Source organism: Drosophila ananassae, chromosome 3L (assembly GCF_017639315.1).
Source record: "Drosophila ananassae strain 14024-0371.13 chromosome 3L, ASM1763931v2, whole genome shotgun sequence".
Taxonomy (NCBI): domain Eukaryota; kingdom Metazoa; phylum Arthropoda; class Insecta; order Diptera; family Drosophilidae; genus Drosophila; species Drosophila ananassae.
The window spans coordinates 3528920-3549780 of NC_057929.1; the positions used below are offsets into that span (position 1 = coordinate 3528920).

Sequence of the window (20861 nt, forward strand, 5' to 3'; positions counted from 1 at the left end):
TTCTCTTTTGATTTGTTTACGTAGCTTACTTTTGTGGGTGCCTTTGTGTTTTGTTTCTGTTTTGCTTTGCGCGCGCATTTTATGAATGAACCGCCCAGCCCCCTACAACCCCCCAACCCGGTCTAAGACTCAAACTACGGGCCAAAAGTTCACACTTCTCATGCATAATTAAAGTCACGTTTTTGACCTAACCAGATAATCGCCACCGGATATATGCAACCAGGCGGCACAACGAAAAGAGAACCACTTCCGTTCTGAAGAACACTTGGTGTCCAACGAAAGAAAAAGTGGAAGAAAGTGGAATGTTCAGAAAGCAAAAATATCTAACCTATAGACTGGGACTGGGAAGGCCTGGGCAGGACAGAATATGGCCAGATTGGTGGCCTGCATCCTCTCGATCCAGGAGCGTTTGATGTCATTGGAGAGCAAGGTAGGAGCCTTGCCACCAACAGGCTCTAGAGGATAAATTATGTATTGAGTAATTTTAAAATATTTCTGCCGAAATGTTGAAATCAGAACTCAACAACGTATGAAGATAATAGTCTTAGAAAAACCAACCTAAAACTGGGAGCAGGATAACCCTGAGCAGGACATAGTATAGCAGTGGTCATAGTAGAGTCCACAATATTGGGTTTATAAGTCAAGGCATTTATCTTGGGAGGGCTACTGCTAATGGGTTCTAGAAAAAAGGGATTATAAGTTGTTAAAACTATAAAAATCTGTTAAAAACTGCCCGAATGAGTGGGATAGAAGCAGGTCCAACTATTTAATTAACCCACCTAAAACTGGGAGCAGGATATCCTTGGGCAGGACACAAAATAGACAGACTTGAATGTCCAGGAACCACCAAAGGTCTCGACTGCAAAGGTGGCACCTTTGGAGCAGTGCTTGAAACGGGTTCTACAAAAACAGAATAGCTCATTATGAAACTATGCAATCTTAAATAAAAACTGCCTGAATATGGATTAAGACCTTTGGATGATTACCTAAAAAATGGCACAGGATATCCCTGAGCAGGACACAGCAAAGCCAGGGTAGAATGACCTGCGTAAGTTTTCATATCGAACTTGGCCAGCGAAATAACTTTGGGAACCGTACTGCTAATGGGCTCTATAATTTTAAATAAAACGGATTTTTTTAGTTTAGTTAACTATAAACTAGTATAAGGCTGCCTTTATGTTGGGCCTCACCTAAAAACTGGCACTGGATAACCCTGGGCCGGACACACTATGGCCACCGTACCACCAAGACGAACGTATTCAATATTGGTTTTCTGAATCAAGGCCACCCGTGGAGCAGTCCCACTTATGGGCTCTAAAACAAAATTAATCTAAAATATTTCATCTAAACCTGATGATCCCAAAACTAATTGATAAATGCCTGAATGCCTGAAGGAAGTCACCTGAAAAATGGAACCGGATAAGCCTGAGCGGGACATAACAAAGTAATACTGCCACTGGAAGCAATATCCACATTACGGGTCTTATCTCCTGAAGTCAGTCGAGGTCCCACACTCCCCACGGGCTCTAAACGATATGAGGAATATATTGAATAACCTAGCATGCAAGAATACATCTTAAACTGGAAACTGCTTGAAAATATTCACATGGGTTACCTAAAGAAGGCACTGGATAGGACTGAGCTGGACAAAAGAGAGTCAAAGTGGCGTTTGACGAAGCACCAGCATCTCTAAGACGCTCACCCACACTGATTTTTGGGCCTACACTAGCCACAGGTTCTGGAAAATATCACATATTTTAAGCTCTTATCACTCTAACCAGTTAACACTCTAACTGCCTCTAGTATGAATCTCACCTAAATGCTGGTACTGGGTACGATTGGGCTGGACAGAAAATGCTTAGGTCGCCATTTTGAGGAACTTCCGCATCCTTGCGCCGCTCACCAACACTTATTTTAGGGGGTACACTTCCCACAGGCTCTAAAATCAAATAACCCGAAATAAGTACTACAGACCTAAGCCGTCATTGAAAACTGCCCGAGGTATCTGACAACAATAACTGCCACTTGATGGATTTTAGAAGGGGTGGGGGCTTTCCTAAAACACATGACACTGAATGGGTTAAATAGGACGACAAAGCTGGACACAAAGCCAATTATAATTGGAAGCCAATGAGGCCTGACAACTTAATCCCAGCTCGATTGTAATGGGAAAACTTTCGGTAAGCCTTCAATTGGCTTGCTTGGGTGTGTTACCTATAGAATGGCACGGGGTAGGCCTGGGCAGGACAGAAAATGGCTATTGTTTGCCCCTGCCGGATACTGTCGTGGCTGAAGCCGTCTTTCTTGTTGACACGCGGCGCCACGCTGCCCACAGGCTCTGAAACATTGCCACGATACAGAAGGATATACAAGGAAACTAAGCAAATGCCTGGGAAGGACGTTCGAAAGGGTAAACTCGACAATGACAGACCTATAGAAGGGCACCGGAAATGACTGCGCAGGACAGCGAAGAGCCACCCTCCCTCCAATGGCTGTCCGGTCGTGACTGAACTCATCGTTCTTATTGACTTTGGGCGCCACACTTCCAACAGGTTCCAAGGAGAATAGAAAATAAAGCTAATTTCCATCGAACTTATTGAAACTACTAAATGGGGGGACTTTGAGCACTCGACGTTTACCTATAGAAGGGCACGGGAAAGGCCTGAGCTGGACACTGAATGGCAATAGTTTTGGAACTGCTAATGCGGTCATGATTGAACTCATCCTTGCGACTCACACGAGGAGCAACACTGCCAATGGGCTCTAAAGATGTCAAGACATTAACACTAGTAACTAATGAACTGCCTTAAAGTGTCAGTTGAGGCACAGGACAATGATCATAGCAATTACCTATAAGCTGGCATTGGGTAGGACTGTGCAGGACATAGAAGGGCCATGGAACTAGAAGCTTTGGCCACAAATATGCCCAGTTTATCTTTAATTTCTACTTTGGGCGCCACACTACCAACGGGTTCTGAAAGAAAGGGGTTTAGTAATCAACTATTTAGTTACCTAAATGCTGGCATAGGATACCCTTGAGCCTTGCAGAGCAAATTCAAGGAAGTATTCGCGTTTCTAATGACGAACCCCAATTTATCTTGCATATCGACTTTGGGAGCTACACTGCCCACAGGTTCTGCAAGAGATTATAACTATTATTCTACCTATCTAATTGAAAGCTACTTCTGATGGGTGCAAGGGTACTCAGCAATGTCTTTACCTAAAGGCTGGCATGGGATATCCCTGAGCCTTGCAGAACAAGTTTAAGGACTTATTGGAGCTTTTGATGTTTACATCGAACTTGTCGTGCATATCAACTTTGGGTGCCACACTGCCCACAGGTTCTTCCAAAAACAAAGAGTTTTGAAACTGAAAACTGCCTGATCATGAGAACCGAGTGGTAGGTATTCCTACCTATAAGCCGGCATGGGATACGATTGAGCTGGACACAGTAAGTTCAAGGCTTGTCCTTCTGGTTTATCAAGCCAGGTGATGCGATCCTTGACATCTACCTTGGGCGCCACACTTCCTACCGGCTCTGCAATAATGTGTTTTTGCTTAAAGTTTCCAAACTTTTAAAATCCTAAGACTATCTATTGAAAACTGCACTTTCGGAGAGGTTAAACTCAAAGCTTACCGGGCAGCAGGCACTGGAAAGGATTGCGCTGGACAGAGCAAGTTTAAAGACTTGCCACTTGGCTTATCCACCCACTTGATTCGATCGTTAGGATCTACTTTCGGTGCCACACTACCCACAGGCTCTACAAGAAATTTCAATGGTAGGAATAAATCTCTGTTCTGGTACTAAAAACTGCCTGGAAGTTGGGAGAAGCACTCACCGGAAGGCGGGCACCGGATACGACTGAGCTGGACAAACTATAGCCAGGCTATGGTCCAAGGCCACCCGAGCATAGTTGATCTCATCTTTGATATCAACTTTGGGAGCCACACTGCCCACAGGCTCTAAAAAAATATTCTAATATTATTTCTGCCTAAAACCTGACCTGAATGATGAGAACTCTTGGGAATTACCTAAACAATGGCATGGGATACGACTGAGCTGGGCAGATTAAAGCCTTTGATGCGCCCAGGCGAGTCCTGGCAAATGTAAACTCATCGCGGGTGTCAACTTTTGGAGCCACTGAGCCAACAGGTTCTATAGATTTTAATATGTATTGTGTTATCTAAGTCGGTCAAACTAATCTTAACCTGAATGTTGGTCAAGGTTGCTGGTACTAACCTAACTACAGGAACAGGATATGCCTGACCAGGGCACTGCATGGAGAACTCCTCCGCTAGTTTCACTTGCAGCACTTGGAACTTGTCAGACAGGCTAGTAATTTTTGGAGGTACAGATCCAATAGGCTCTATAAATTTTAAAGAATTATAGTAAAGGTCTAAGCTAACCCTTGTGGAATGCTGGGATGGAGATTACCAGAAAACCCACCTAACTATAGGAACAGGATATGCCTGACCAGGACATTGCATTGAAAAATCCTCCGCTAGTTTCACTTGCAGCACTTGGAACTTGTCGTGCAGACTGGTAATTTTTGGAGGCACGGAACCAATGGGCTCTATAAGTTGAAAAAATAATGAGTCAGATAGCTCTTCCTTAAAAATGCCTTAACGCTGAGACAGAATGACGGGAAACCCACCTAACAATTGGCACAGGATATGCCTGACCAGGACACTGCATATCAAAGTCGCTGTGCAGTTTAACCTGCATCAGTTGGAACTTGTCGTTGATATTATTGATTTTTGGCGGGACAGAGCCAACGGGTTCTAGAAATAAAGAGGAATCCTAAGCTTGAGGATATAGAAGACCAGAAATCATCCTGAATGTTGGGACTAAGAGTGAGATTACCTATTAATGGGAACGGGAAAAGCCTGACCAGGACACTGCATGGCATAACTTGTACCCTGTTCGACTTCCATGGTGCGAACCCTCTCCAGGAGGTTCAATTTGGGAGGAACAGAGGCCACGGGTTCTATTTAAAAGGCAATTTATTATAACTTGTTGAGGGATACAAGAAAGCTGCCTAAATGTTGGAGCAACCTACCTATAAACTGGAATGGGAAATGACTGGGCTGGACATTTGAGGCTCAAGCTTCGGCCCACAAAGCCACGGGCATTGGCCACCTCGTCGTCAATGCTAACCTTTGGCGGCACGCTACCAATGGGCTCTGCAAAATAATACTTTTCACTTTCCGAAAAACTATCTTTTCAACTGCCTGAATAAATGGAAAGGCTGTACCGCCTAATAATATAATCACTAGGATAACAAAGCCCCAAAAATGCAGAAAACGCCCTGGTAATTGAACAATTTGCCAAATTGGTGGCATATTTTCCGCACCTGTGAGCTGGAATAGGATAGGACTGGGCCGGGCAGAGCAAAGCGAAAGCAACTCCTCCGGCTATTTCGCGTGTCTGCAGCTTGTCCTGAATATTTATTTTCGGTTTGACAGAGCCAACGGGATCTAGAAGCAAAATCGCGGAGAAACACACAAACCACTTATAATAATTCTTAAAAACGAAACCCACCTGAAGGCAGGTGTTGGGTAGGACTGTGCCAGGCACAACAAGGCATAGCTGCTCGACATTTCAACGTCTATGAACTGGTGTTTGTCCTGGGGATTAACCTTGGGTCTAACACTGCCCACGGGCTCTAAAGGATGAATTAATGAAAGTCTTACTTAAAAACAGGCATTGGATACGATTGAACTGGACACTGAATGTTGAAGGTAGTGCCTCCCATGATTTGCATCATTTTGAAACGCTCCAGGAAGTTGAGTTTTGGCGCCACGCTACCAACGGGTTCTTAAAAATGAAAATCCTACATGGTTATCCTTATAAAATCTAATAAAATGGAGGAATGTTGGGTTGGGTAGTTGAAGTTTACCTAGAAATGGGCTGTGGATAGGCCTGAGCTGGACACAAGAGGCTTAAACTGCTCAAGTTCTTGGCCTTAATGTGCTTCAGATCATCAGAGTTGGTAATCTTGGGACTAACGCTACCAATGGGCTCTGCAAAGTTCATGGATTGATGGGTTTATCTTTCTATATATTAAATTTATTTGAAAACTGCGCTAGAAGGGACCGTTACCTATAAAAGGGCTGAGGATAAGCCTGAGCTGGACAAAGTAAACTCAAATCTTGTTTACTTTTTCCCTTAATATGATTAAAATCATCTCCCGTACTGATTTTAGGACTGACGCTACCAACAGGCTCTGAAAGTCAAGTTTTTGACATAATTATTTGGATAGCTACTCTACTTGAAAACTGCTCAGACTAAGTTAGGGAAAGTTACCTAAAGAAAGGCGTGGGATATGCCTGAGCTGGACACAACAAACTCAAATCTTGTCCAAGTCTGCCCTTCACGTGTTTCAGATCTTCTCCTGCATTTATTTTGGGACTGACACTGCCCACAGGTTCTGTGGAGAAAGGATATTTTTGGAATGTGAAGAAAACCCCTAAAAGACTGCCTGATATTAGGAGAGGAACTGTCTGCCAATTACCTATAGAAAGGCACTGGATACGCCTGAGCTGGGCAAAGAAGAGTTATGCTCTCTGCCAGTCTAACCCTCACAGTTCGCGAGTCGTCTCCGGAGGTCAGTTTGGGCCCAACACTGCCAACAGGTTCTTCAAAGCGATTTAAGCGATAAGTCAGACATTTTGAATTAAAGCTCCTGCCTGAAGTTGGGAGATTACCTAAAGAAGGGCACTGGATAGGCCTGAGCTGGACACATCAGCGTGACACTTCCCATCTTTGGCACACGGATTAGTGTTATGTGCTCCTGGTTGCCATTCCCGCTCAGTTGGGGACTAACACTACCAACGGGCTCTACAAGAGGTTATTGAAAATCAAACACAAGCTACAAAGACTAGTTGCCCCAATGTTGGGTTGGGTTTACCTATAAAAGGGCACTGGATAGGCCTGAGCAGGACACATGAGAGTGGCACTGCTTCCTGCAGATACTTTGGGAATCTTAATGGCATCATCGCCGGCTGTGACTTTGGGGCTGACACTGGCCACAGGTTCTAGAACGTATTTAGGAGTTTTTAATCCTCAAAGACTAACAAAGGAAGAGCTGCCTCGATGTTGGGCTAGTTTACCTAAAGAAAGGCACCGGATAGGCCTGGGCCGGGCAAAGAAGTGTGGCACTGGCCTCCTGCTTCACTTTAAGGATGCGTGACTCATCTCCGCTGGTGAGACGAGGACCAACACTGCCAACAGGCTCTAAGAAGATTCAGAGGATTATGTAGGGACTTAGAAACTATTTGATAGCCCCCTTAGTTGGGATAGTGCTCACCTAAAGAATGGCACTGGATAAGACTGAGCTGGACACAAAAGTGTGGTGGGCAGACCCGCGCTAAACTGAACCACTTTGATGTCATTGCCGGAAAGAAGTCTGGGCCCAACACTTGCAATGGGTTCTTAAAGAATTTAAAAGTTTAAGGATGAGTTCACTTTAAAATGAAGCCCAAATTGGAAACTAGCCTCTCCCAGGATATCAACAGTATTCCTACCTAAACAATGGGGCTGGATAGGCCTGGGCAGGACACAGAAGTGTCTGGTTGAAGCCGGCTTCTCCCGTGAAGCTACTGCTGGTCTGTGTATTAGGGAACTTTGGGGAAACCGTGCCCACTGGTTCTGTGAATGAAGTTTAGAATAAACAACCATACAAATAATGTCATAATAGTTAGAAGGACTGTAACTGAATGTGGCACTTACCTTGGGCGCATTTTGAAGGAGGATTTAAAATGAAATCTTACCACTAAAGGGTTGACTTGGCTTATTGGAAAAACGGACCACACCTACGCTACTGGCTTTATTGCAAGCTCTTTCATTGTCGAGTACCCTATCCCAACATTCAGGCAGTTTTCAATTTAGACTTAGGCTACGGCAGCAATTCTTTGACCTCGTAGGCCCCAAGTAGGCCAATTATTTTTAAATTCTTAAATCTGCATTCAAATGAGCAATCTAGATCGTTTATGCTTTCGCAAAGAAAGAGATTTTAAGCGAAAAATCTTTTTGATTGCATTTTCAAATATTCAAAGAATTGTTGCTTATGTAATGATTACAAAATTTGCCAAGAAATTGCCAGAGATACTGTGCTCCAAAAAGCACAAAAAATATATTAAGTATCCAAGACAGTTTCCAAGCAAAGCAAAAAATGTCTGGATTTCTTCTTATTTTAATGCCGAAAATAGAAAATTTCTGTAAAGTTTTAAGTATATTTTAAGAATTATAGCCATTCAAGTCAATTGAAGATTTAGGTTAAAGAGTACATAAATCCAAACATTTTAAGCTTAAGAAAAAGATACACTTTTTAGTTTTTAATAATCCATTTAACAAAAAGGTGTGTCTGTCCCTTATTTATAGTATAAAAGAGTAAACTTCAATTATAAGTAAATATTACAACTGAAACCTTACTTAAATATTTGAAGTTTACTCAACAAAAAACTTCAGTTATAGATTTAAATTTCTGTCTATTATTTTCAAGTATCAGTATTTTAAAATTAAGCAAGAATAACTGAAGTTTTTTTCGAATAATTCTTTTAAAAAATCAATTGGCCAACAAGGCGTTCTTACCTGTAATGACCAAACGTCCCTTTGTGGCACTCAACCTGGTCTCTCCAGTCAGACGATGCTTGGTGCGGCACTGGTAGCTCTTGTAACCATCCTCGGGTCCAACTTCGCGGATGTGTAGTTCTCCAGAGGGTAGTACCAGATATTTGCCATCTGATTCGATCAGAATCAATGATAAATAATAGGTTTTTATTAGTGAGAGGCTAAAGATATTAAAACTTTGTAAGCAACTACATTTCAATAAATTTAACTAAGTTTTATGTTCTTAATTAAATTTATTTGCAAGACATTAAAAGCCACACCTTTGATAATTATTTTTTAAATTTCCTTTTAGATGTTTTCTTTTGCAAATTGTGCAATTAATTTTGTTAATTTTTTTCCATGCGATGTGACTTTTTAAATGAATTTTAATGATTTTAGATTGAAGGAGATTTTGTTGAGATTAATTTAAAACTTTGCACATTGATATTTACATTATAATTATATTTATATTTAATATTTATACATATTTATAAGCAAGCTGGTACGAATAAATAATGTCCTTCAATCATTGTAATATGAAAAGTCAAAAATGCGTTCAAAAATTTGATTTAAAATAAAATTTGAATACATTTTCTTTCTTAAATATTAACTATACAATAGCAGAGCCAGGAATTTGTGATAGGTTATAGTTATTATAGATTTAGATTTATTCTGCATTTAAATGTATTTTTAGCTCTCTAGTAAAGTTCTTAAATTCCTAGCAATGCTCTCTATTAACATGCACCAGCAAAAATGCCAATAATTTAATTTAATATGAAATCAGCGAAGGATATACATTTATTATTATATTTACAAGAATTTTAGAATCTGAGATGAGTTGTATGTACAGTTTGTTAAATTGTTGATCCATTTATTAGCATTTTTGCGCGTATTTACACTAGACTACAGGACAACGCTACGTTCAACTACATGAAGGGTTTCGGGTTTCTTTTCGGGTGAGTCAGGAGCGACCCATGGATATTTTGGATGGGAAAAAACATAAAAATTATAGTTGGGATGGGGGATTGGAGGAGAATAAACAAAAAAGGATAGAAGAATGGAAATTAAAGAAAATCGAAAGCCTAAGCAGCGCTGAATGTGGACATCATCCCGTTTTAAGGGTCCTTCATGACATGATCGAGAAGAGATCGAATCAAACCGAATCGGAAAGGAGTCGGAGGATTATGGCGTGGGGAGTGGGCAATGCGAGAGCTCTTATTCTGATTAATTACCGCTGGCTGCGATATCCTCCTGGGGATAAATAACTCGCTCCTCGTCCTCCACCCACGAATCGACCACAATGAAGTCGGCCACAAAACTGGGTATGTGACACTTTAGGATGGCGCTATTGCCCCTCAGTATGGACTCGTCCATGACATTAACGGTGTAGGATTGTGGCACAACTGCAAGTTTACGGAAAGATTGATTGAGTGAGGAGCGGGGAAAAATCATAAAGTTAAGAGTGGCTACAATGATAGCAGGATCCCCCTTCATGTGGCTATTCAAACGACAGTCTACACGTCTATGGGTCCTACCAGTTATGTTCTTGGTGAAAGTCCCGCCTTCAGTATCGATCCAATCGGTAATATCAACGTGATCCGCCACAAACGATGGCGTCTGGCACTTGAAAATGGCCGCATTACCCTTGATAACGTACTCATCGTAGACTTGGGACTCAAAAAACTGCTTGACCACTGCAAGATGGAGATGTGGGGAACACGGTTAGGAGGGGAATCGGACTGGGACTGGAGAAGGGGATAGTGTCACTAGCCTAAGCCCGAAAATCTAGAGGGTTACCCATGGAGTCGTCTGGCAGAGGCTTCAAGATCTCGACACCTTCCTCGTCGATCCAGCCCTCAACATCGATGAAATCTGCCACGAACGAAGGCACCAGGCACTTCAGGGTGGCAGAGTTGCCTCGAAGCACAAACTCATCGATAACCCGCGTCTGATAGAACTGGTGGACAACTGAAGAATACCAGAGGATACTTAATAATACAAAAAAAAACTTAAGGAGTTCGGGAGATGATCTGGAAAATGGAGATTGGAGGTCCTAGTAGAAAAGTAGAACAACGAAAGCCAAGGCCAAATACCCGTCTCTTCGGCATTGTTGGGATAGTAGTTGCGACCCTCCGAGTCCAGCCAGAGATCGACGAACACAAAGTCCGCCACGTACGAGGGAATCTCACACTTCATCACCACGGAATTGCCCCTAATGACATACTCATTGTCCGCCTCGGACTCGTAGCTTTGAATTACAACTAAGTCAAAAAGAAAGCATAAGATAGGGTGAAATTTTGGATCGGGATGGGGATGGATGTTAGATAAACCCTAAACGAAAACCGCTAATCAAAATCAATCAGTTTAATCTGTACCATAGGAGCTGGAGGCGTTGTTGCGCCACAAATCGGTGCCTTCCTCGTCCACCCAGGCCTCGACCTGAACGAAATCGGCCACGAACGAGGGAATCTTACATTTGACCACCGCGGCGTTGCCTTTAATCACATACTCATTCTCTGCCTCGGTAATGTAGAACTGCGAAACGACTATAGATCGAAGAAAAACATAAATATAACTTGGGATATAGCAGGATAAGGAAGTTTTGGAAGGAGGACCTAGTTAAGCCTAAACTGATAAAGAGAGAAGCTCTGCTTCGCACCGTAGTTGTCGGAAAAGGTCAGGACATTGCCCTCATCATCGATCCAGGACTCGACGCGCACAAAGTCGGCCACGAAGGAGGGAATCGAACATTTCAGAACCGCTGCATTGCCCCGGATCACATACTCGGTCATAATCTCAGCCTCGTAGAACTGATTCACAACTGAAAAGGTGTTTTAATGTTTAAATGATAATAATAATGGGATGGGGTAGGAGTTAAGCCCTCAAAGTAGTTGCCAATTTAATAGAAAATCGCCTTATAAGAATACCATAGTCTTCGGAAGGTCGCAGCTCGGTGCCTTCCTCATCGATCCAGGACTCGACACGGACGAAATCGGCCACAAACGAAGGAATCGAACATTTGAGAACCGCCGCATTGCCCCGAATGACATACTCCATCAGGATATCAGCACCATAATACTGATTAACAACTGCGATTGGAGGAATACGAAGGATAATGATAATAATTCAAAAAGCAAGGAAAAGGATAGGAATGATGGAGGGACTTCTGCTTAAAACTAACTTCATCCAAGCAAGATCGAACTAGAAGTACCAAAGTCCTCCTGGGGGGTGTACTCAGTGCCATCGCTGGCCACCCAAGCCTCCACTCGTAAAAAATCAGCCACAAAACTGGGAATCGTGCACTTCAGTACGGCCGTATTGCCTTTAATGACGTACTCGGAAACAACCTCTGCCTCGTAATACTGATTGACGACTGAAAAATGGGATTCAACAAGGATAGAGGGGATAAATGAAATAAAAGTGGTTTAATTTAACAGATGGGATGGTCAAATGGGTTCAAAATAATCCTATGCTCGTAAAGTTTGTATAGGTGCACTGTGTACCAGATCCCTGTTGTTCGCCGAGTGTTCCGTAGAGCTGACCCTCTTCGTCCTGCCAGGATACAACCTGGACAAAGTCAGCCACGAATGATGGAATCGAACACTTCAGTACCGCTGCATTGCCTCTGATGACGTACTCGTTGTTGACCTCCGATTCGTAGAATTGTTGCACAACTGGAGTTAAATTCACACAGCGTCTTTTATTACATAATGAAAGTGAGGGAGGGCATAGCTGAGACTATCCAGTCGAGAACACAAAAATCCCCACACCTTGCGTGAGACGGGCGTGTGAAAATGTGCACCGAGCTAATTGAAACAAGAGTGCCTCTTCTAAGAGTGCACTTAATGGGACTCTAAAGCGCAATCATCTTGGAGGGCACTGCCTTCCCTGAGAAAGTCTCTGGCCAAAAAGGTTAATACTGCTTCTGATAACACGACTCATCAACACGAACAACTCCCCCGACAGACAGATACAGAAGATAAACGCATAAAAAGTAAACACAAAGAAGTCAGGAGGGAAATGGGTAGGTACTTATCCATAATTTAGGAAGAACACGCAATCGTACAGAGCCTAACTAAAGCTATCCATAAGCCGGAATGTGTCTAGAAACAAACCATATTCGCTGCCTGGCAGAAAGTCCTCGTTCTGGTCGGTGTGCCAGGATACAACGTTAACAAAATCGGCCACAAATGAGGGGATTTCGCATTTCAAAACAGCCGCATTGCCACGTATTACATAGGCCTTATTTACATCCGTATCGTAGTATTGCGCAACAACTAAAACATCACAACATGATTCAAAGAAATGTACATAAATGGACATAAACCAAAAAAGTAAAGAAATTCAGGGACAAAACTGAAGGCGAAACACTGAAGGATCCAGGAAGCAGACACGATGGACAGTGGCCGCCTAACCATTGTTGGTTAATCAAGTTACTATTTTGAGTTTTGAGTTTGGTGTTTTGTGTATTTTACAGAAAATCTCGTTATTAGTGTCTGTTAACTGTACTTGCACTGTACACAAGTGGTTCTGTGAGTTTTTGATTTGTAGAGTGTTGTATTGTTTGGGGTTAAAATAGTGCTAATTTTTTCTAGAAGCTCACACACATGGACTAAGGAGCTTAATCACACACCATATTCAGTGCCTGGATAGAAATTCTCTTGCTCATCGCTATGCCAGGATATGACATTCACGAAATCGGCTACAAACGACGGTATATCACACTTTAAGATGGCGGAATTTCCGCGGATTACAAACGCCTTGTGTATATCCTCTTCGTAGTGTTGCGACACGACTAAACACAGGAGAAATGAAAGTTTAAATGAGTTTTGGGTGTAAATAAAGAGTGATGATGCTTTGGAAAAGAATGAAGGAATATTCGTTGGCATACGCGGAACCCAGACATGCTTTTTTAGTAATCCTAATTTGTATATTTTCTACTTGAAGTTCGAATCGCACCGTATTCCGTGCCCGGAAAGTAGTTCTCGTCCTCATCGGTGTGCCAGGAAACCACCTCAACGAAATCGGCCACAAACGAGGGTATCAGACACTTAATTACCGCCGAGTTGCCGCGGATCACATGTTCCTTGTTCACATCCGCCTCGTAGTACTGGGCGACCACTGGGAAAAGGGGGTAACCATTGCTGATTAGTTCTCACACATTCTCACGGTCGCCAAAAAAGCGATTCAACCTTGAAAGAGCTTCTGAGCTCCTGGAACCACCTAACTTTATTGCCGCCTTGTGGTTGGAAATTCATTAAACGAAGAACCTTGGAACTGCCCGGACAGACAAAGTTAATTTCAATTAACCAAAATATTTTATACGCCAGCCTGTGTTAAGGGTGTAGGCCATAACTCATTTGGGCCAACTAGCTAGCTAGCTAGCTAGCCTGCTGGACAACATAGTCTTCCTCGTCTGCGCTTTATTCATACATGAACGAACCATAAAATGATAAATTCCGCCGGTTAATATGAAGCGAAAGCAAACGACAATAATGATGTCAGGCCCATGGAGCCGGAGCCGGGAGGAAGAGGTCGCGAGGTGGTTGTCGGGTTAGGTGTGCTGGCTAATTGGCAAGGAACACGTCAGCTGATGATGAGTAAGCGGGTGGCATGGCTCCAGCATAATTAACTAAAATGTGTTCAAGTCTGGCCTATTTAGACGGTGCTTCCAGCCAGCCGGAAGTCGAGTCGAGTCTGTCCTGGCAGCCCGTCAACCCCACATGGGGCGAGCTAAATAAGGTGACAATTGCATCAGCGACACGTTGGATACGTTGCACATCCTCCGTGGGGGCAGCTCCTGAAGTCTAACTATGGGCCAATAGACAGGTACAGTGTCTGCAAAACACAGAGGAAGTCAATCGCCGGCTTAAGGCAAGCAGATCGATTAAAGTGAAATGCCAGTATGCATCAAATTCCACCGAACGTTGCAAAAACTCTACTCTAAGAAATGTGCGAAAATTGAAGCGTGTGGATGGAAAACTTTGGCAATGCACAATCGTTCAATGATAGCCACGGTGTAAAACTCGGTTTTAATTGCCGCCATCGGTGCAACAATAAGCCAAACACGAGAGGTTAAACGCTGCAGAAAACGACTTGACACGCAAAGTCAACCGGCAACTGGCAACTGGCGTCTGGGAAGTCAACTTTGAATGGCGAAGAGATACGAAACCAACGTTGATGGGTCGTCGATTTTTTCCACAGGAAGTAGCTGAAAGTGAATGGATAAACAGAGGGCAGTGCAAGTTTTAGATAATTACTTCTCAAGTCTTTGATTTTTTTCCGATTAATGGTAGAATTTTTAAAACTGTATCTTGATTTTAAGTTAGACTTTGAATTGAAATTTATTCTCATTTAGATCAACTTGCACTGCCCTCATTTTATCCCAGAACCCTTTTAACTTACCGGCTCGGACATGAACATCCCGGGATATGATGGATCCAAACTGGTTACGGGCCAGACAAGCGTAGACCTGGGCATGCACCTCCTGACGGTAGTCCTCGGCACGGAAAGGTGGGAATACCAATTTGCCGTCTGAGGAGATCTGACGCAGACCGGGAACATCGCCCACGGCAGTACCATCACTACGGATCCAGATAATCTCGGGCATGGGGTTTCCGCTGGCCTTGCACTCGATCTCGGCGCCGGTGGAGTTGGAGAAGTCGATTCGGTTGGTGGGCTCCTTGAGGAATACTGGTCCTTTCTGGTCGGCATCGGGGGGGCTGGCAGCCAGAATCTGACTGCCACAGACTGTAATTATCGAAAGAGAGGCAGCAATTAGTTTATTTTATTGAAACTAGCAGGAGATGGCTTCTAATTGCCACCCAACACCATCATGGCCAACAAATATGTGGCTATGCTCTGTGGACAGAACATCCGCTGCGGAAGTGCACTGATATATGGTTGGCTTTTCAAATGCATGTCTCCACGATCCATGTCACCACTCCAAACTATTGTTTGAGCCCCGGTTGTTTGACAATTGAGTGCTATGGATCAGTGACTTCCCGGTGCTGGACTCCCAACAAAAGCAGTACTCATTTCTGTGTTTTACTTTGTTTTTTGTTTTTTTTTTTTGTCGATGGCCGGAGAGCCTAACCAGACGGTGTGGACTGTTCCACTTCCACTACTACTGCCACCCACTACTGCCATCAACAGACATCGACACAAAAAGCAAGCGACAAAAATCGTTCATTGACACTTTGCGAACTCCCATTTGGCCCCTCCTCGACTACCAGAGATTCAGGGCCGGGGAGCAGGAACTATTTGTTTGTCACTGTCACATTGACATGTGCTTTCATATTCAATTTTATGCATACCTCATGGGATAGCTCATGGAATACCTCATGGCCCTGGGTAACACTTGCAAGAGGTGTTGACACATTCGTTCCCCGCAATTTTGCTGCAATTGGTGGGGCGTCCAACAATTAGTCTATTCAAAATGTAAAGCATGCTTTTCTTACTTCACTTCCGATAGAAATAAATATTTTAATAGTAATGCTCCGGAAGCAGCGAAATGGGAAGTGCAACAGGAAGATAGTTGCAATTTCAATTAATTTATTCCTCCACTTTGTTAAATGATTAATAAAGTTCAACGCCAATTTAATTGTTTAAAATATCTATCATTTTGTGAGGAAATACAAACTATTTTCTTAGCAATTTACTTTTGCAATTTAATGTTTGAGTTATGGAGGTTCGACTGTATATTACCCAACATGTGTTGGCCATCAGGAGAGCCAGAAATACGGGATGGCAAAAAGGAAAAAGAAACAAGATTTATGAATTATATTTTGCAGCTGCTATTTGTTAAGAATTCCTCAAGAAATAAAGAAAATTTTGAAGAGATATAAAGATAGAAACTCACGAAGAAGGTCATTTAATTTCCGGCCCTAAAGTTTACAAATATTTTGCTACAGGTTTTTGTTAAAATAATTTTACTCTACTTGTTATCTTTTTCTTACTTCCCCTCTTAAATTTCCGATTTCAGAGCACACCTGCTTTTTTTTGCAAAGCAAATTCGTCTGCAACTTCCCAACCGTAATAGCAGCAGGTGTTTTTGTTTACTTTTTTTCCAAAAACTGAAAGCTTTGAGTTCGCAAAAAAAAATAAAATAAAATCGCAGAGCAAAACCGGTTAAGAAGCCGGCTTTTGAATCAAACAAAGCAAAGTAAAGCAACAGTCCAGCAAAGCAAAAGCAAGGCAGAACATTAAAAGTAAGCTTACTCAAGCACTTGAAAACATTGTTCACAAAATATGACTTTTTTTCGCGCTACAATTTTCCACTTAAACGGACAATTGGCAAGAGGCTGATAATTTTTCTGACGATGGAGCAGTTTTCATCTAAGGTCACAATTATGAGCCTCATCAAATCTGGTACTTGGAAGCAAATAAATACCTTCCAAGTCCTCTGCTATTTTTGGATAATAAAAGTTGACGAACAAGCCAATAAAAAATATGGATAAGCTCTAAAAAGAATGTGACTCACACAATATTAAAAAAAGAGTAAAAGCTATCACGCGATTGGAGAGGTGTTGAGTTACGACACCCAAGTCATAAACAAATATTGAATTTCAATTATATGTCTCCAAACTCAATACTTCTATACTAATTACAGTTGAATACGAACACAAGGGTGTTGCAGGGCTCCTTCCGGTCAGCTAATTAACCCATTTCATTGAAACATATAATACAAACCCTTAACACCTTATGAATAGACGGAAATTGGAAACTAATAACTTCCGTCTAAACAAAAACAAAGGCCAGAAAACTTCAATAAGCACACACGCATGACCACGCCTTCCTCCCAAAAAAGTATGCCCACCAAAATTAGTCCATATCACGCACTATTTCCATCGAGGCATGAACCTTTTATTTTCACTCAACTTCAGAATAAATCTCAAAAATTCGGATTGGTATCGGATCGGTGAAATAAAAACCATCTGCTTGAGAGAGCGAAGAAACCAGTTCGCCAGCTGTTCGAGAGCAAAAGGTAGGGGTACGACGACAAACAGGTATCTCAATGCCAATTGTACCCACTCATTCATGCGAATCGTGCGGCATCACGCTTGCAGCGCAATTAAGGTCCACCCAAACTATTTATTTGGATTTTAAATTAAAGTAAATACAAGTATCTACTTTAAACCACATGCATAATATCTTTTCATCAAGAGATTCTCTTTAAGATTCTATTTTAAATAGTTTTCATTCATCACTTTACATTCTAACTAAGTAGGCTATTATATCCATTGATGGAAGTGGAAAGGTGTTAACATGAGGGGATTGTTTATTTATTTAATCGTGTTCAGAAAAATTCCAAACAGCCTCTATTTCACGGACTATGCTTTTCCATTAAAAAGACTAATCACACCTCTAGGTACTTAATTATTTCATAGCCGTAAAGATACTTACTTATACAACCATTACAAACCTTGGTTGTAAACTTTTCTCATTAAATTTTATTTAAGGTTTATTTTATTACCAAGTTTAAAGTATAAAAAGTCTATAAAAGATATAGAAAATGTGTAGATACTATAGCATTAACATCTATTTAATTTTTTAAATTATTTTCTAATATATTTTTCAAATTTAGAAAAAGGTTCAAAATGTCCTAAAAGTTTCTCTAAAACAATATCCATCCTCTCAATATGGTGTTAATGGGTTCACCGAAACCCACTATTAAATTATACCTATATTAGGAACCTGTTGAAAAAATATAATTTTCTAAATAATTCGGGTAATTACTTTTCCCCCTGCCCTCGCACACACATCCACTTCGATTAAGTAATGCGTGACACAGATAATTGCAGACGCAGTTCTAGCACCGACACCGTGTTGTCGCCGTCTGCAAGTCATCCGTGGCACGGTCCAAGCCGCAAGCTAACCTGTCCACCTCGCTGTGGGCGCAAGATGTCAGAGAGTCGTTGTGACGACACGCCGCTCTCGACAGTAGCTGACAACAACACCAAAGCCAGGTAACCGCAGCCAGGTGTGAGGGGTGGGGTGGAGTGTGGTGTGGTAGTGCTGAGAGAGAGACACGTGAGAGACACCGTTAGGACGACAGGAGTGACAATTAGGACGAAATGGAGTAGACCACGTGGAAGTAAGGAGATTTTTTACTGGATGTGACAGGGGGTTTCCGCAAAGATGTTGCACAGTGGATGTGCTTAGCATAGACTTACTATAAAAATGTATCTTATATCTATATATTTCTTTGTATCTAAAAGATATCTGATAGTCTGATATCATCTGATGGTATAACATTTTTATTTCTTTTTCCCTTTTTAAAGTTATTTGTACCACTGTCCTTTTAGACAGGAAAGCATCTGGGAATATGGCTGACAAAGAGAGACAAGCAGAAAAAAGGCACTGGGGGTGGATGTGGCCTCTAATTGAAAGCATACCATCATATCCCCGAAGAAAAGGGAGGACGTCTGAGAGTCCACACGTGCAACATCTTCATGTTGAGATGTATGGGAATGTATCTTGAAGATACAGTGTGGTTAGGGTAGGCTCTAAATATATTAATTGTTGTGCATTTATTATGTGTTTAGTAAGGTGTGTCTTTTTATATATTCTATAAAATGAGGGTTGAAAGCTTCTGAAGTGGATAAAATATTCAAGATCTCAAAAAGAGGGTGACCACTGTAGCCCCAGTTGCAGGCAACTCCAAAAACAGCGATAGTGGCCTATAGATTGTGTTTATAAACTCGTATAACGAAAGCGATGGCGATGCCGAGGACGACCAGACCAAGAGACGTGTTTTGCATATTAAATACTAAGTTCATGTCGTCAACGTCTCGCGCGCATTAATTAAGACCTCGTGCAAGACCCTAAGAGAGTTTTTAAACAAAATTCATACGAATGTATCCACAATGGAACCTTAAATTATTTCTGTACCCATATGCAGATTATGGAGATGTGAATGATACAAATGGACTGAGGAGTTGGCAGTCCAAAAACACAAAAACGTGACTCAGTCAGGAGGAGACTCAGTCAGGGTCGGGTAGGAGGGTCCAATCAAAATGCCTGGACGTACGGAGTGTATACATCCATAGATGATTTCTGGCAGATAAGTGTCTGTTCGTCTGGAACTGGGATCGGTCTTTTACTCGAAGGGGGGAATGCGTATAAGGTGCGGCTATAAACATATTTTACAAATTATTATGGTGCCTTGATTCCATTCCATTTTAGGGGGCGCCCAAAATTGGGCTAATCCCCTGCCCCTTGATCTTCTCACTTCACACATGAAGCTAATTTCCGAGATGTGTATCTCAGTTTTGTATCTTTCCATATAAAAGCTTCTTTAATTTAATGCTACATTATTTACAGTTTTTTATGAAGCGTGGCTAAAAAGTGCTTTATTAAAAATAGTTTTTGAACTGGAAATTTATTTTTGGGGAGTATAGTTGTATATTTTACAGCTTCTTAAATAAAATATTTTTAGGAGCGAATCTGTAACCCAGCTTCCATGGAGGCACACATTAAATCAAATCATTTTTGCCCAACAGAGCAACCTTTGTCTCCATGGCGCCCTCGCTGCCACCCACCCTTCAACCCTCTTGGTCCTCTCCCAGCGCCAGGAGCTCAAGGGGTGAAATGCGGCAACTGCGCATCGGTCCAAATCAGCTTGCCACCAAGGCAGGGCAGGCAGGGCTGGCAGGGAGACATAAATAAGTATAAGTATAATTTTTTCAGAGGCAGGGATAATGTTTGGCAGAGAGGAGATGCGTGCCGACAACGTGCTCTTAGTTATTACAGCTGTTCGCGGTGACAGGAGGACAGGGAGCAGGCAGCACGGAGCAGGGAGCCGGCAAGCGGATGACACTTATTTGCTCTCTCTTCTTCAAATGGGCTGTAACCTCAAAGTTTGATGTTGTTAACAAAACGTATCTCATTTTCCGCAAGTTTTCCTCTCTGCCCCGAGTTAAGGGTGAAAATAACTCGCCCCCCCAGGAAGTTGAAACTGAGAGAACCCATATACACCCATATCGGGTGTTGAAGATTTTAAAATTTATGCTGAAAATTTTATAAAAATTTTGAAAACTAGAATTCATATCCTTGCAGTTTACACAAGCCATTGCCTACTTTTAGGCCATCTATGAGATTCTGTGAGTACCGGGTATAAACATTTATATAAGAGTATTAATATGTCCCTCTCCTAAACCTTTCCATAAAAAAATATATAAAACATGCTCCAATAAACAAATCTACTAAATCCAAAGTCAAGTCCCCCTAGGAATTGTCATTCTTTCTG

At 42.0% G+C, this 20861-nt stretch overlaps 1 protein-coding gene across 38 annotated transcripts in view; it reads right to left on the reverse strand.

Annotated features, from left to right (window-relative positions):
• The window catches only part of LOC6492917 (Down syndrome cell adhesion molecule-like protein Dscam2), a 58468-nt gene that overhangs the window by 31387 nt on the left and 6220 nt on the right, over positions 1–20861 (reverse strand). For 18 of the 38 annotated variants that reach the window (XM_032450764.2, XM_032450760.2, XM_032450763.2 and 15 more), the window contains exons 3-6: positions 15017–15361; positions 9844–10014; positions 8594–8743; positions 6709–6841 (exon numbers count right to left, since the gene is read on the reverse strand). In XM_032450764.2, coding sequence (XP_032306655.1) covers positions 6709–6841; positions 8594–8743; positions 9844–10014; positions 15017–15361 — 799 coding nt within the window. Of the gene's footprint in view, positions 1–779; positions 938–986; positions 1100–2850; positions 2975–3012; positions 3042–4032; positions 4157–5354; positions 5479–5542; positions 5667–5694; positions 5784–6708; positions 6842–7113; positions 7238–8593; positions 8744–9843; positions 10015–10146; positions 10306–10408; positions 10580–11538; positions 11701–11822; positions 11985–12114; positions 12286–12726; positions 12889–13244; positions 13407–13570; positions 13733–15016; positions 15362–20861 lie in introns of those variants that run through there. The other 20 variants (XM_044715529.1, XM_044715519.1, XM_044715525.1 and 17 more) reach the window with 19 other exon arrangements.